The sequence below is a fragment of the Chrysochloris asiatica genome, unplaced genomic scaffold (assembly GCF_000296735.1).
Source record: "Chrysochloris asiatica unplaced genomic scaffold, ChrAsi1.0 scaffold00017, whole genome shotgun sequence".
Classification (NCBI taxonomy): domain Eukaryota; kingdom Metazoa; phylum Chordata; class Mammalia; order Afrosoricida; family Chrysochloridae; genus Chrysochloris; species Chrysochloris asiatica.
In genome coordinates, this window is record NW_006408535.1 from 10,071,030 (window position 1) to 10,088,679 (window position 17,650).

Consider the following 17,650-nt stretch of genomic DNA (forward strand, 5'->3'; position numbering starts at 1 on the left):
GCACTTCACTGTGGTCATAATGAACCTGTCCATAGGCCAAGTGGCAGTCATTCCAGTAGAACAGGAGACATTGAATGGTTTAAAATCAGGAAATGTGTGTGTGCCAGGACTGTATCCTTTCACCATACTTACTCAGTTTGTATACTGGGCAAATAATCTGAGAAGATGGATTTTATGAAGAAGAACATGGTATTAGGAAGACTTATTTGATGGAGGAGAATATTGAAAGTGCTATGGGCTGCCAAAAGAACAGATCTGTGTTGGAAGAAGTGCAGCTAGAGTGTTCCTTGGAGGCCAGGATGACCAAACTTTATCTCTCATACTTGGGACTTATTGTCAGATGGGACCAGTCTCTGGAGAAGGATATCATGTTTGGTAAAGTGAAGAAGGGCAGAGAAATAGAGGAAGACTTCCAGCAAGATGGATTGTCAAAATGGCAGCATCAATGGGCTCAAGTGTGGCAACAATTGTAAGGTTGGACCAGGACCAGGCAGTGTTTTTGTTCTGTTGTGCATAGGGTCAGAACTGATTCAACAGCACCTAACAACAATAGGACAAAGCATGTCAGTCTGCCAGGACCCTCTAACAATTGCTCTAGGTGAAATATCAAACAGATATCATGTCAGTGTTTGCCGCATGGGCAAAAAAGTCAAATTAGTAAGCATTTCCCCATATTCACTGTTCATTCAAAATATGTGAAGGAGAGGTGTCCTTTGTGTAGCTCCAGAAAGGAAACAATCATTCAGTCTTTTTTATTTAAAAAAAAAAAACCCACGTGAATTGTAATCATGTTGTAATGAATTGTAAACCTTACGGTAAACTGATGTGAGCTATTAAGCAGGTTACAAAAGTAGCAACAGACTGGATTCCAACAATCTAGGTTTTTCAAGCCATGGGTAATCAATCAGGGGTCTGAGAAGGAGTAACGTAAAAGTAACCCAGTACTCCCAACACCATTGATTTATAATTTATCACAGCAAGTTATCACACTCTGATTGCCTGCCTGCTTGAGGAAGTACACAATCAACTGCTATTTATCCATTGCAGATTTCTAACCTAGCACCCATGTAAATCATTGAGACAATGGAATCAAGATTAATTGTAATACTAACTTTAGAGAAAAATAACTTGAAAGGTACATATGCTACATTAGAAAATCATATAAGAGATTCAGGAGCCACATATAAATGCCTTTTGGATTATGTCCATTTATGGATGATTAATTTATCTATATGACCACTCCCCCCATTAATGTAGCTAATACAGAATTAGATATAGTCATTTACACAATGGAGGTGGTAATACTTATTACATGACCTTGATTTCATTAATTCCACCAGAGATTTGTTTTATTGCTTTTGTCAACTCTAATCCCGGTAAAGCCTGTTGTTGTGCATGCTATTTTGTTAACATTTGGGGATTTCTAACTATTAAAAGCACAGATCAAGGCATGATTATTCATGTTTGGAAAAATTTCCTAATAATTCTGACTGGGAAGAAAGCTAAGACTCTGTTTACCAGTCCTAAAGATAATGTTTCTGACTTGCTTGTCTCTTCTGCAGCAACCATCCACTATGGGTTATGCAAGACATATCATTAAGACCGAAGGTTTGGGACTCCAGGGCCTCAACAAAGGATTTACAGCTACTTTGGGACGTCATGGGATTTTCAACATGATTTATTTTGGCTTCTATTACAATGTCAAAAACATTGTTCCTGTCAACCAGGTAATTAGTTAATAAGTTGAAATCCTAGAGGAAAAAAATCAATAATAATAGGTATAGATGTGGAGTCACTGCTGAATACATATCTAATTATTTATCATCTAGTTTGATACTTGTATCAGTCTCATGCATTGAGTGTTTCATCCCTATTTAAAATTTGAAACTGAGGCTTGGAAAGTTCAAGTAAATGTCAAAGCAGAGACCTGAGCCCACATCTGATGCCCAAATGAATGCCCTTGAAGAATGTACACCGAATGCTTTCTGCTTGTCACTAATATGAATTTCTACAAACACATTGCTAATTTGTTTTATCTCACAGGCTTTGCTGTTGTTGTTGCTTTAAAGAGTATGTTTATTTCCCTACAATCATATGAGCATATTACCAAATATCTTTCTATTATCTGCCTAGCTGAGGAAGAGGCAATTGTTGGTCAATGGAAGTTTTGCGGTTTTAAAAAAATTGTTGTTGTTGAGTTTAAACATAGCAAACATACAGCAAATTCAGTAGTTTCAACACATAGTTTAGTGGTCGTGATAAAATCCTTTAAGTTGTATTCCATTTTTACCCTCTTTTCCAGAGCTGTTCTTCCTTCATTAACATAAACTCCCTGCCCACTACATTTCCTTTCTAATCTTTTAAATTTCTTTTGTCAATTTGATCCTATTGCTCTGAAAAGAACATAACACTCAATGTAGACAAGGATCATTTGCTTTTGATGTAAAATAAAAATAAGAATGATAATTTTTTAATGGTAGCTTACAAATACCCTCCAATTTTATCAATAAGATAAAAATATCCCATGATATTCTAAACCGGGCATCTTTGTTAACTGTAACATGGCAGCATGTCACCTGACAATCAAACTGATTACCTGCAATCCTGGAAATCACTAGTTGGGAAACATTTTCACATGCAGGCTCTTTCCCATGAGCATTCAATTCTGTATTTCATTTAGTAGAACAGTATTAAAGAACTTTTTATAAATCATAAAAATATTCCAACTATGGTTATCACCAGACTCTTGAGGAGAGTTGTACCTTTCTTTGCCCACCTCTCCCCTGTGTTATAGTAAAGGCCAGAACTTACCTCAAGTAACAGTTGAATGCAAGGCCTGTTCCAGTCATTGCCGCAGCTTCATAAACCACAGTTCTTAACCAAGTTTCACTGTATTTGGAAATCTCATTTAGTGAGTAGAAGTATACATTTCATTGGTCTGAAGTCTATACTGATTGGCTACAGTGTGTGTTGTCTAATGATTCTGACTCCTGTTGTCCTCAGAGGGCTCCTACTATCAAGTTAGTCATAGTATACACATACTGGTCCTGCGTGACGTTGGAGAGATCAACCCTTAAGACTTTGAGATTCTTTTTAGCAAGAACCATATACAAAATTTATAGGAAAATGAGGACCCCTTGTTCAGATATTATTTGACGTTTCAAGACAGCAGTAGAAGAGCATTAAACCAAGCCCAGGGCTCTTCCAAGGGCAGGGTCCTATGTGACACATCCCATGAAGCTGAGACATGTAAACCATGTAATATGGGAGATGGCGCTGCCTCCATTTCTCCAGCTATTTAAATACACAGATAAATTATATAAATATGTAGCTATTTATATGTTATAAAACCAGTTACTGGGTGGCAAACATTTAAGTGAGTAACAACTAAGGAAGGAAGGAAATAAGTAGGAAAGGGAAAGAAATTTGTTTTTTTGGGTGTTTTTTTCCATTTTGTTGTTGTGGCTAAGTGCCCTTGAGTCAATTTTGATAGCAACCCTGCATAGGGTTTCCGATGGGGAATGGCTGATGGGTTTGAACCACAGACCTTGCAGCTCAAACCTTGTAGTCCAGTGCTTATCTTATAGTGCCACACCAAGACTGCTTTTGTTGTTGATGTTAAGTGCTGTCCAGTCGGTTTCAACACCCAGCGACCTTGTATAGGGTTTACGAGGAGTGGCTCATGAGTTTGAACTGCCAACCTTATGATTCACACTGACCTTGTGGTCCAGTGCTTACCCTACAGCACTATACCAGGACTCTTTCGCAGATACTAAAGAGCTATGTTGGCATTTAAACTGGTCATTATATTAGCTGATACTAGTTTATAAGCTAGGTAACAAGGAGAAAACTTAACAGCTAAAGGACTTACAACTAGAATCTCAGTGAGTCTAACCCAAAGCAAACAGTGCTCCAGAGGAAAAAGAATTAGGAATTTTAAGGTCACATATAACACAATAGAGTCTTTATATTTAAAAAGTGAAATATTTATTTGGGGAAATGATTCTGAAAATTGAGGTTTCCGTGTTGCCAGGATAAGTTTTCCCAAGTTACCTCAGCAGGCTGCTGGAGCAGACACGTTTGTGGACTGGAACTAAACTCCTGATAATGACTTCAGCAGTGTAAAGAGGATCCCACTACCCAGGGAAACCTCTGGAGAATACACTTGGACAGAAGATGTGTGAAGCGAACTGTTCTTCCCATGTTTTATTATATCCAGTATCTGTCCAATTTTTGTTCATTACATTCAGTGAACTGTCCAGCAGCAACTTGCACAAGGAATCCTCTATTAACTAACACTTCCGTATCTAGTTAGTGAGTGATTAATTACGTAACCAGGACCCTGCAGAAGACTAAAGTATCATCTGTTTCTTCCAAAAAAAAAAAATAGATGCATTTTTGTTTGCAAGAGTTTCCAAGCTTTAACTTTTATTTTATTGTGATTTTTATAATGCTGACAGCTACTGACTGGAGCACATCATTCCTGCTTCTCCATGACAAAGTTAGTGCAATATTGTGTCACTGAAAAAAACAAAAGTTGATAAAATTCCACCTGCAATGGGTTATACTGAGACACTAGTGAAGAAAGTTAAATAGCTACTTTTTGTATACTTGCTGTTGTTGGTACATTCTGCCAAGTTGTTTCTGACTCAGAGCGACTGCACAGGGTTTCCGAGGCTGTAAGTCTTTACAGGAGCAGAAAGACTCATCTTTCTCCCACCGAACGGCTGGTGGTTTTGAATTTCTGACCTTGAAGTTAACAGCCCCACTTGTAACCACTATGCTGCCAGAGCTCCTTCTAAAGAGCACTTGTTGTTGTTGTTGTTAAGTACCGTGGAGTCAGTTCCAACTCATAGTGACCCTGTACAGGGTTTCCAAGGCCGTAAATCTTTACTGGAGCAGAAAGCCTCATCTTTCACCCGCGGAACCGCTGGTAATTTCCAACTGCTGACCTTGAGGTTGGCAGCCCGACTCGTAACCACTACACTACCAGAAGGTTGTTTGTTTGTTTTCACTTTTTATTGTCTCTTGGGTGAAGGTTAACAGAGCAGATCAGTTTTTTATTCAACAATTTATACACATTTTGTTTTATGTCCTTAATTGCAATCCCCACAATGTAACATCACTTGTCCCACTTCCTCCTGTGTTTCCTAGTCCCATTTCTTCTTCTTTCCTAACCCTTCTGAATTTTGTCCTTAGGTAGATACTGCCCTTTTGATTTCAAATAGTTGATGATTCTAAGGTGTGTGGACCTCTCTAGTGTTTTTGTTCCTCTTGTATCAATTGTTTGACTGAAAATTGAGCCCTGGAGTAAATTCATTGTCAAACCTAAAGAGTGACTAAGGGCAGGTTTTCTGTATCCAACCAGTCAACCTTGTCTTTGTTATGATTTAGGATTTTGTTCTTCAGTATCGCCCATTCCATCCAAGACCTTCTAATGTGATCCCTTTCAAAGCAGTGGGAAGTCGTAACTGAGAACCATGGAGTCCTTCTGATCTCAGGATCATGGAGACTGATGCTCAGGTGGTCCATTAGTCCAATGAACTAATTGTTTGACATATGTCTTCAATTTTTATCACTCTGCTTTCCTCCAGACAGGGTAAGATGTATAGTTTCACCTTAGATGGCCGCTCATGAGCTTCTAAGATCCCAGTCTCTACTTACCAAAGTAGGATATTCCGCGTTGTTTTATGGACTGTGTTATGCCAATTGATGGTGTCCACCAAGCCTGCTATCCTGAATCCACAGTCCCAACAACTCCTTCCCTCAGAGTGTTTGGTTATGTCTAAGAAGTTCTCATAACTTTCCCCCTATCTGCTCCACCACAGTGATAGATATATTTGCAGCAAAGTTAAATACACATGTATAGAGATCCTCTGTCAAATTTATATATATTCATGGGTATACTCATTTTCTCCCTCCCGTACCCATTCAGCCTGTATGTCTATCCATGTCTCTACTCTTCTTGCAGGATATTGTGTATATAACAGTAGTTACCTCTGCCAACAAAAATTTTTAAGCAGAGGAAGTACCTGATCACATTTTTACCTTAAAAACATCACTCTGACTGCAGTGCGGAGAAAGAACAGAATGGAGCTTTGGGGGACGAGTGAGGGAAAGACATAGTGTATGCTTGGAAATTATTTTAGTGTAAAATGGGGGGGGGGGGACTTGGACTGCAGTGTTCATGATGGAAATAAAAAGTAGACAGACCTGAGAAGTATTCTGGAGGCAAAATACATTGACTATGGTGATGGTATATGTATGCATGTTGAGAAAAGGAAGGGAGTAAAGATGATGCCTGGGATAGTTGAAAACAGGATGCCATTTATAAGAAAAAAACCATTGGAAGATAAAGAGGTTTGTGCAGAATATTATGGGCTCAGCCAAGACACTGTGAGTTCAACTGCACTTGGAACACCAGAGTATAGACATTGAGTTGGGAGTTGGCTGTGGGTTCTAGAGTTCAAGAGGAGATATCAGAGCTGGAGTTAGACACTTACCATCAGAAGTTATCAGCATACCTAGATGAGAGAGAAAGATTATCTCTTACTGGTTGAATGAGTTTGGGTCATTCACTTCTCCGCTCTGAGCATCAGTTTTTGTTTTCTTTTTCTGTGAATTGGAAAGTGCAAACTGTTCTTTCTACCTGATTGTGCTGTGTTGAGAATGAAAATAAATTATTTACGAAATCATTTGTGAATTTTAAAGTGCCAAGGAATTCTTAAGTGTAGTGGTGCTGATGTTGGAGATGTGTGAAGGAGAGGTGGTGGGGCAGGTGGTGGAAATAACTGTGTGTAACCAGAAACCCTGGGTAGCACAAATAATTACGCACTCAACTATTAGGCAAAAGGTTGGCAGTCAGAACACATTCAGAGGCAGCTAGTGATCTGCTTCCAAAAGGAAACCCGATGGAGCACTTCTACAATGTACACATGGGGTCTGTATGAGTCAAAATGGACTCTAAGTCATCCAACAACATAACTGCATAAGGAATTTCCCCAAATTTTCCCTTTTACACTTAACTGAACATTACTTTTTTTTCTTGTCTAGAACAAAGTCATTGACTTTATGTGTTCTGTAATCTAAGCCTGATTCAAAAGTAGGAAGCCAGTATTCTTTAAGTTTAAGCCATAATAAATCAATTCTTTGTGAAGGAGAAGGTATGATAATCATTAAAACATGTTGAAGAACTGTCATCAAGTGCTTATAGACCGTGATGAGGAGGTGGAGTTCCTTGAAGGCTTTATTCCATCTTTGCTGTCAGCTGGCTGACTTTGGACAGTTTGTTTACAAAGTCATTGTTTCAATTCCCTCACCTAGCAATTGGTCATTCTGTTCTGTGGAGGGAACTTGAGATTTCACCAACTCTGACTACCAAAGGATAAGTCTAGCTTTTCTGTAATGTAATATTATTTTCAATCTACAAATTGTTTTTACAATGTTTTTCATTTTCTAAGTATTTGATTTTACAACAAAGTGTTCATAATGATTATTTCTGGGAAATTGTGTGTATGTATGTGTGTTTGAAAGAGAGAGAGAGAGAATTAGAGATGGGCCAGAAGAGAGCAAGTGGAAGTAAAAGGAAAGAACTTTTTCTTTATGCCATTTAAGATGATGGAAGCTTTTTACATTAAGCATGTATTTAAAAATTTTTTACAAATTAAATCAGTGAAAAATTTATCATGACCTCATAAAATAGAATACTTAGTTTATCTGTTTTATTCAATTCTAAAGCTATCTCTGGAGCCCTGGTGTAGCACTGTAGAATAAGCACTGGACTGCTAACTACAGGTCAATGGATCAAACCCACCAGCTAGCTGTTCCTAGGAAACCCAAAACACAAGGTCACTATAAGTCAAAACGGATTTGACCACATTAAACAACTGCAATAAAGCTATAGCTACAGAGGTAACATAAAACTTGATAAGTCAATCCAGATTAGTCAAGTCAGACATCCACCCCTCAAGGGATGCTTTTTAACTTTAACTCTTCAGATTGGTGATCTCATATAGATACATTTTTCAAGTTCTCATGGGAATGTCCTGGCTGACTGTGCCATTTTATGCTATTCTATACACTCAAATTTTACTTGATCTTCATCATGGTAACTGTCATCTTCAAAGAATGAGACAAAATGGGAAGTTAAGGCCCAGGGTTAAAAGGGACTGAAATGATTTGCTGAGGTCACACAACAGGGAGTGGGAGAGAAGAACCAGTCAGAACCCTTTCCTGTGCACCATGTAATGCTTTAATTTAGGATTTTATGATGGTGAGTACAAAATTAGCTGCACTTCAGTTATATTAAAACGTCCACACATAGCAGATGATAACACTGAGCATGTCAAATAGACTAGTGACAGTGGATTATGTGGCAAATCATTTGCAAATCAGCCATTGCTCTACCAATGAAATAATTCACAACAGACTTGGCTTTCGAAAAGTTTGTGCAAGATGGGTACTGAAACAACTCAAGGAAGAGCATAAACAGAAGCACTTGGACATCTGCAAACAAAATTTGGACTGATACTCAAAGGAGAAGTAAAAGTTTTGTTGTTTGTTTTTAAATCGTTACAAGTGATGAGACATGGGTTCATCACTATGAGCCTGAGAGTAAATGACAGAATATGGAATGGAATCACCCTCAGTCACCAACCAAGAAAAACTTCAATGTCGTCAACTGAAAAATTGATGCTTACAGTTTTCTGGGATTCTCAAGGGCCAGTATCGGAACACTATCGGGGAAAAAGTTTTAACAATCAACAGTGCTCAATTACATTGAGATGCTCTCTGAAGACTGAAGGCTAAACTTCAGATTAAATGCAGAGGACTGCTATCCAAGGGCATTGTGATCTTGAATGACAATGTAAGTCCACACACCTCTGCCCACACTGTTGGCAACCTGCAAAAACTTCCTTTTGAGGTGTTAAAGCATCCTTCCTATAGTCCTTACCTTGCTGCATCAGATTTTCACCTGTTTGGTCCCCTGAAAGCAGTCCTTTCAGGATGAAGATTCACCTCTGATGAAGAAGTGAAGACAGTGGTGCATTCATGGCTTGTAGCTCAGTCTAAAACATTTTTTAAATAAGAGACTACAATAAAAGCTTATTGACATATGGATGCAGTGTATTGAAAAACAAGGAGATTATGTCGAAAAATGATGTGTTTGTCTTTTCTAAAAGTTGATTAAAATAAATTCTACAGCCAGAGAACAGATAATTTTTGACTCACCTTCATCGCGTGTGTTTTGTCACAACATAAATTATCTCTTAAAAATGGTGGCAAAAATTTAAGTAAGTGAAATAGCCAGTGTACCCAAATAAAATAACTAGATTCCATTTCTGCCTCACTCATGTCCTCCCTTTTTATATCTTTAATCTATAACTCATAGAGACAGAGAATTATAAAACACAGTTTTGGAATAATTGTTGTCGTTGTTAATTGACATCAAGGCAGTTCCGGCACATAGATACCCTGTATAGGATTTCCAAGGAGTAGCTGGTGGTTTTGAACCATTATGGCTATATAATCTTGTGGCTAGTAATCCCGTGCTTATGCTTCAGTGCCACATCATTACCAATTTGGAAACGATACTTTGTGTTATATTCTTTCAAATTTCTTTTTTAGAGCTGGCTATTTCTGTTGAATGGTGAATAAGGAGCTACAATTTGGACAGTAACTGACCATAAAATTCATGTATTAAAGACACTCATTTATATCTTGCAGTAAAAGGAATATCAATATAAAAAATTATCCTCTTGTCCCCAGGAGCTCTGGTAGTGTAGTGGTTACAAACCGGGCTGCGAACCTCAAGGTCAGCAGTTCAAAACTACCAGCTGTTCCGCAGGAGAAAGATGAGGCTTTCTGCTCCCGCAAAGTTTTACAGCCTCGGAAACCCTATACAGGGTCACTATGAGTCGAAACCGACTCCTTGGCACATAACCACCACCATCCTCCCCAGGAAGAGACTGTCATTTTCAAACTAGAAATGGATATTGATTAACTTAAATGCTGACATCTTTTTCAGGTATCCATAGCTGTATGCTTTCATTACAAAAGCTTTTTTTTTTTTTTTTCATTCTCATTCCAAATTGAGGATGCTCAGAGCATATTATTTGCAGTGTTGACATACAAATGAGAATTTTAAGATTAAAGTATTACATGTCTTTACTCAGTTTGTCTTATATTTCAATATTTACTGCTTTTCACATGTTCTATAAGTCAAATAATAATAGAAATCACTGCCTAGAGCTTATGCCTGTCAACAATATTAAACTGTGCTTTCAGTTTGCATCCTAATTAAAGATGTTTGCAGATTATTCTGCCAAAAACAATAGATCTTTTGTGTTGAATTTTGCCATGATATAAATGACATCTGTGGGTTAGAAATATTCTAAGAGAGAACAATTTTTCATATGTTCAATCTTTCTTACTTAATAAACCATTTTAGACCTGTCCCTGTGGTCATTTTTACTATAGACTGCATTAAGGCAAACATATTTTACTTTCTACTAATGTAATATCCATAGAAGATTGCCTTTTAGAAATGCAAATGTTTTCTTTTTTGGTTTTTAGTATTTTATTTGTTTTATAAGTCCTCTAGAAAGTCTGAGGGTGGTGCCAGATGTGCTTGAGTTTATCAGAACAAATGTGGAAATGTGCTAGTTTCGTGATTGAGCGTCAGAGCCTTCCCTAAGGTGTGCACTGAGCTGAATGAAAAATGCACCTTTGAGTTCAAGTGGAAAACTTGGACAGAGCTGTTTGTATTTTGAAGAGAATAATCTCAGTAGAATAAGATCCTAAAAGCATTTAATTTATGGCCATATATTTTTCTGATTCTCTCTTAGTTGATCATTAGTCTTACCAGTCATCCGGTAATGGGAAGGGCAAGAGCATTAAAGTTTCATTAAGAGGAACTCTCCTTTCTGGTAACCACTAGAGGAAAAAAAGGAAAACTACAAGTATATATTATCTATAAAATTCCAGGATGTGTGACAAGATTCTATGGTCAAAGTAGTATCTTTCATTGTCAGTTTGCACAGACTCCCAGGAGTGTGTGTTTTGTGGGGAGAAGGTGGGGAAAGGTTAGGGGAGAAGCAGAGAAGGTAGTCAGGGGTTCACAGCTTTCTTAAATTGCAGGTCAAAATTTTCCAGTCAAGCACCACCCAAGAGGATGGAAATGAGGTGTAAGTAGCTTTAGATTCTGGGTGGGTTCGTTCTATTCATTCATATGCTAAGCACTATCTTACTAAGCATCAGCACTGCCCCTTCCTTAAAGGAGTTGACAGTTTAGTAGAGGACATAGATGGAGGAAGTGATGGTTCCTTGGTAGAATTCTCACCTTTCTTACAGGAAAACTAGTTTCCATTCCCTGCTAATGCATCTCATGCATAGCCATTAAGCAAGGCTGGTGAGTTGCTAAAGAAAGGCATGGTGATCTACTGAAAATCAATTAATGAAAACCTTAGAGATCACAACAGTTGCTACCCCCAGCAGATTATGGGAATGGCACAGAACTGGGCAGCATTTTATTTCCCATGTATAGACTTGCCGTAAGTCAGAGAAGACACCCTGGCAACTGTTCTTTTAAGAAGAGAAACAATAAGCAAATAATTACACAGGGAGATGAATCATTACAATTGTGATAAGTTCCATAAAATACAGCTATCAAGCACGCTATTAGAATGCATATCCAAGGATCTTAAACCAAAGACCCATCATGGGAACAAGGCAAGGGATGTGGGGGTGTATAGGAAAGGTCTGCCTTTGGTAAGTGTGTTTAGTTAGGCTGGGGCCTCAAGGGTAAGGTTAGTTAGGCCAATGAAGGGGATGAGTAGACCAGAATAGGATACATGGCTGCAGAAAGCAGCTTGGGGACCTGGGAGAAGAGAAAGAATGCAGGTAGATGGCATATGACAAACCAGGGGTGAAGAAGGCAATAGAGACTGCAGAGATCAACTGGGGTCAAACTGTTTTAGGCATGTAATATTAGCAGGTTGCTCCCCTGAAATGATTTAAATGAGGGTGTAGGGCTAACCAGCATGTTACATAAGTGGAGCTAACTCGGCGTGGGAAAGTTTCATTTATAAAAGATGTCCAGAAGTAGACTCTCATGAAATAAACTTGCTTCAAAGAATTCTTCTGCATCAGCTGCCTACCTCCATATCAGAGCATCTCAGTGTGTCCTTGCCCTGGCTTCTCAACCTTCAGAAATTTGTTTTGGGAACCTGCATTGTTAGTTTTCCTTGGGATCAGTGCCTTTGCTGAGGCAAGAAACCGATAGGACATGCCAAAACAGAAACATCCTAGTGGTTTCCAAGGAAATACACTCACGCTTTCCTTTATTTTGTATGCTAATACACACTGACACTCAGAAAGTATTTGTATTTTAGAAATAATGAAATGATAACTTTTATGGTGAAACCATAGTCCATTTGGCCATTGTATGTATTTTACAATTTTTACCAAGTGGGTAAAACCTTTGAAATTATTTTACATTTGACAGTACTTTAAAGAACAGATAGCTTAGGGGAAAGAACGAATTTTCATGGCTATTTTCTGAATGGCTACATTTAGATGTGGAGCTTTTAACGAGGACTTTGATTTCATTCCAAAGCCCAAAGCCTTGCAAGGATAGGATCTTGGGAATACTCCACATTCCATAAAGAATGCTTATCAATTAAACCATCTCATTTTAGTTAGTGACCTTCTATGGAGTGAGGAGCTAGCATTTCCCAAAATTATCTGACATGAAGAGAAAACAAACACTAGTAGATTCTTCTGATAGCTGCGAAGTGGAAACAACTGTATTTTTTAATTAAGTTTCAATAGCAGACATTTTCACTGGGGACAAAACAACATGATGCCATGACAGCAAGGGGAAAAAAGCTTTTATGGAAGCATATAGACAAAACAAAAAAGAGAGCCAGGATTAAAAACAATGAAAGGTGTATACAGAAAGCTACCTCTAGCTGACTTGGACCCACTAAAACCAACAGTATCTAAATGCAAATTTCCCCTTTCAAAAAGAAAAAAAAAAAAAGAGGGCAATTCATTCTCACTCAATCTGCCTCCTCATTGAGTTACCAGGAGGCAACTATAATTTTAATGCACCACATCATTTTCATGACCACCACTGCCAGCTGTGGGCAAAGCAAAATGATGAGCTGCTATTATTTGCCTTGCGGTTGTTACCAGGTGCTTAACTAGTTAGTGTGTGTAGGGCCCTCCTTTGTAATTTGCTTCTGAGACCTTGACTCTTTGTTTATTATGTCTTTATAAAGGACAGATAAAGCACTCATTAAATACTTATGATGTGTCAGATCACTATATAGATACAACAATGCGTGTGACAGCCTTGTCCTTTCAAAGGTTCCTGTGGAAGATTTCAGAGAGGAAGCTGGAGGTTGAAGGGTGCTTTCAGGCGCCCATCTTCACTGGATCCTATTAAAGACCTGGGCTTAGGCAATCTGACCACAGAGCTCTTAATTGTACTGTTGTTGTTAAGTGTTGTCAATTTTCTACTCATAGTGACCCCATGTGGCAGAGTAGAACTGGCCCACAGGGTTTCTGAGGTTGTTATATTTATAGGAGCACATCACCAGCTCTTTCTCCGACAGAGCCCCTGGATTGGTTTGAACTGCCAACCTTTCTGTTAGCCGCCATTATGCTACCAGAACTTTTACTCATTGTACTGTAGTCCTTCAAATGTATCCATATGTGTGCCTCTGAGTCTTTACTTCTTCATGGTATACCGACAGAATATTTCTCACACTCAACAAATGGCATGAGTTCTGGTCTCTCCCATAGTTTCAAAACCGAACATAATATTAGAGTTTCAAATTGATCAGCTCAGAGTACACTAGGATCAATGTTCCCTGTGATCTAAACATACGCCTTTCTTAATTTAGCAGATAACTGCACAGAATGGGACTGTTGGGAAATTTGTGAGAAGATAGGGATAGGAAAAAAAGAAAAGGGATGTTAGCTTTCTTTGTACCACATTGGCACATATGAATCTTTGTGGTCATTTAAAACTCCCTGAGTACATGAACAGCAGTCAAGTCTCCCTCATCTGAAACTTGTACAGTTATCTAAATTCAGAATTTTACAATCATATGCTTATGGAGTTTTGGTGTGGCGCTGTGGGTTCATGTGCTGGGCTGCAAAGTCAGTTTAAATTACAAAGTCAGCGGTTCAAGCTCACCTGCTGCTCCTTGAAAACCCTATACAGGGTTGCTATGGGTCAGAACCCGAGTCTACGGCACTTACCAACAACAATGCTTAAATGTTATCTTGTGGGTTTAGTCAAGCTCTGGAGTCTGTGTTAATAATTTTTAAGTTCAAGTTCCTCCTTCATGGTTTAGCTACCCTTCCCAGGATGCATCAGCAGCAGATCCAACAAGTGAGCCTTCCACATCTTCACCCACATCTTAACAACTGCTACATGGACACATCTTCAGGGAAGAAGCTTTTGTTTAGCCAGCTTAGAATCCTTCATGCTATATCCAGGTGTAGTGCTGTGGGTTGGTGAACTGAACTACAAAGTAGTTTGAATCACAAGGTCAGTGGTTCAAGCTCACCAACCACTCCTTGGAAACCCTATACTGAATCGCTATGAGTCAGAACCGACTCGACAGCATTTAATAACAGCATACTCTTATCCACCCTCTATTCAATGTCTTATTAATCAGGATATCCTGGGATATTTTTCTTGTGAATTGAGTGAAGGTTCACAGAACAGATCATCAGCTTTACATTCAACAAATCATATACTTTGCTTCATTAAAATTATTGCAATTCCCTCCGTGTACCATCAGTTAACAGCATTTACCTCTATTCACTTTAACTCTTGCATTCCTCCTGTGTCTCCAGATACCTTCATCTTTCCTCTACCAACCTCCCTCTTGTACATGGCCTGTCCCATCAGTCATGTTAACATGTGTCTACCCTTGAGTCCGGGTGTGGCACTATAGAATAAGCACTGGACTGCTAACCACAAAGTGAGCAGTTCAAACCCACCAGCCACTCCTCCGAAACCCTATACAGTGTCTTTATGAGTCAGAGCCTACTCAACGGCACTTAACAACAACACCCTCTAGTCCATGAATTATTTGCCCTACTGGGAGAGTTTTTCAACTAGTTTTCTGAAGTCAAAGTGTAAGTCATGATTCAAAATGAAAAAAAACTTTAAAATATGTATTAATGGGGTGAATTTCCTGCAATTTCTTCTTGTGAGGACGCATCCAGAGCCTCATGTTTGTATTACCTCTTGCTCACAACCTTGAGGAAATGAAGGAATGCTTCATGATTGATGGTGATGTGCTACACAGAGCCTGGGGTGAATTAAAGCATACAATTGATGTATGTCATTAGTACAAATCGAGTATGTGTAAGATTATGGAAACAACTCTTATAGGTCGTGTTCAAATTGGTTTTGACTATGTGTTTGTAGTTGTGTTGGGTGCTATCAAGTCATTTTCAACTCATGTGACAAAAGAGAATGCCTCCATCAGGTTTTCTTGGCTATAATCATTATGGAAGCAGATCACCAGATCATTCTCCCATGGAACCAAGCGGGTTCAGACAACCAACCTTCTGATTGGCAACCAAGCACTAATCTATGTGCACTATCATGGTTCTTTGACTATGCTTACATGTAACTTAAATTTTTTAAGTGTTTTATTGTGAATTATGTGATAGTTTACATGGGAGAATATTAGCTTTACATTCATTCTATTGCATATCATTTCATTGCCATGGTTACAATCCCCTCTATACATCATTAACCAACCAAAGGGTATACCTTGTACGACTGTCCCTTGGTCATTAGCACACAGTCCCTCTCCCTCTCTGGGTCTAGAGTCCCCAGCCACTCCATCTCTCCACATCATCGTCTCTGCCTCCATCTCTGGTGTCACTGTTTCTCTGGATGGGGTCCAGCACTCATCTTTTCCCTTGATGGTCCCAGGGACCTCCGCTCCTGGACTGCAAAGTCAACCACTTCCCTCCTTTTGCTACAAAACATCCACCTTTACATTTCCAACCCTCACAGTCAGTCCTGATAGCAATTGTTCACTGTTGTGCCACATGAGTGCCATCCCCATCTCCTTTCATCAGCCCCACCCAGACAGATTGGATACAACTCAGTGGAGATTCTACCTTCCTCAGAGCCCTCTGGATCTAGGCTCCCTCTTGAAAGCTTGTAAGCCAGTTACTTCTTGCCTTTGTAGCCCCCTATTTTGGGTAGCCAATGTCCAAGTTGCCCAGTCCTGTCTACCCTGTGTATCGAGGGCATGGGAATGATCCTTGCTATAAAGATTTGTTCCCTCTTTTGAGATACTGCATCCATAGGTATAGGTCAGATTCATCAAATTGTATCAGATTACTCTTTTTTCCCTAGCTGAGTTCTTCTAGTTGCTGATTATCCAGCCATTGAAGCCAGGTCAAATGGGTATTATTTGCAAGTGTGGGTGTTCTTATGCATATGCCCTCCCTTCTTATTAGCTGGACACTTCGCTCTCCACTCTAGTCCTCTGTGGCTATGTCACTGACTCTGGGCCAGGAGGCTCCAGATCTTGCCATACTGCTGGCCAACCAGGTCTCCACCCAGGTTCACAGGAGTCTATTGAATGTGGCAGGATTTAGCTCACAGCTTCATTGTGGTTTTTCCCTCACTTCCCCTTACTGGTGACCAATGGGGTCACCAGTCAGAGTGCATGTCTGCTTGTGTATTCCCATTGAGTCTTAGTCTTGGAAGATGGTTTGCCAATGAGGGGATCCGACCATTTGCCTTGATGTCTTCTGGGCAAGCAACTTGCTTGTTCTTGTAATAGTCAGTAGGACTGCCATTATTGTTTTGTAGTTTTCCTGTCGGTCTTCTTTTCAAGAAGTGTCTTCTGTTCTAGCTGTTCCAGGCTGGTTTGCTTGTCCTTTCAAGTGGAAATTTCCCACCTCAGAAGATTCTGGATGCTGTTTAGGATTCCACTTATGGTCTTATGTAATGCAGAGGCTCCGCAGGAGGCCTCCTCCACTGGCCATGTTGTAGCCCCATTTTACGTATTCCAATCAGTTATACGCAAAAAACAGACTTACAAGATTTCTATGGTGATATTTCTGACTATTCCTTTTTCTTCCCCTCAAGTGTCGATTTTATAATGGTATGCAAGGGAAACCAAAATTCAAAAGACAGTAATACCATCTTAACATTGTTTCCCCCCTTTTGCCCATTCCAACCATGCCTCAATCCCTGTATCCCAGGACCCTGTTGTTCCAAGGTTGTGCATACATAATTATTTATCTCTGTCCCACTTAGCCCATGCAAACCTGCCTAATTGTTCTCCTGTCCGCCTCGTTCTTCCATTCCCCTTTCCCTTCTTGTGTATTTCTCCCCTCCCCAGCATCCAAACTATCCTGTGTCTATTCCCTTCACCTTCCCCTCACCCCACCTCCCACATCCCAGTAACCAGCAAAGAAACCCCGGCCCCCCCTTTTAGTGTGGGTTCTTTTTCTTAATCTTTTACAATAGTGGTCCTGTGAAGTATTTCTCCTTTTGTGACTGACTAATTTCACTCAACATACTGTCCTCAAGGTTCATCCATGTTATGTGGTGGCTTACAGCTTCCTTGTTGTTCTTCAAGGTAGCATAATA

General features: G+C 39.4%; 1 protein-coding gene across 2 annotated transcripts in view; it reads left to right on the forward strand.

Annotated features, from left to right (window-relative positions):
• SLC25A21 (solute carrier family 25 (mitochondrial oxoadipate carrier), member 21) overlaps positions 1 to 17,650 on the forward strand; it is a 367,602-nt gene that overhangs the window by 290,195 nt on the left and 59,757 nt on the right. For both annotated transcript variants that reach the window (XM_006835332.1, XM_006835331.1), the window contains exon 6: positions 1,563 to 1,727. In XM_006835332.1, coding sequence (XP_006835395.1) covers positions 1,563 to 1,727 — 165 coding nt within the window. The remainder of the gene's footprint in view (positions 1 to 1,562; positions 1,728 to 17,650) is intronic.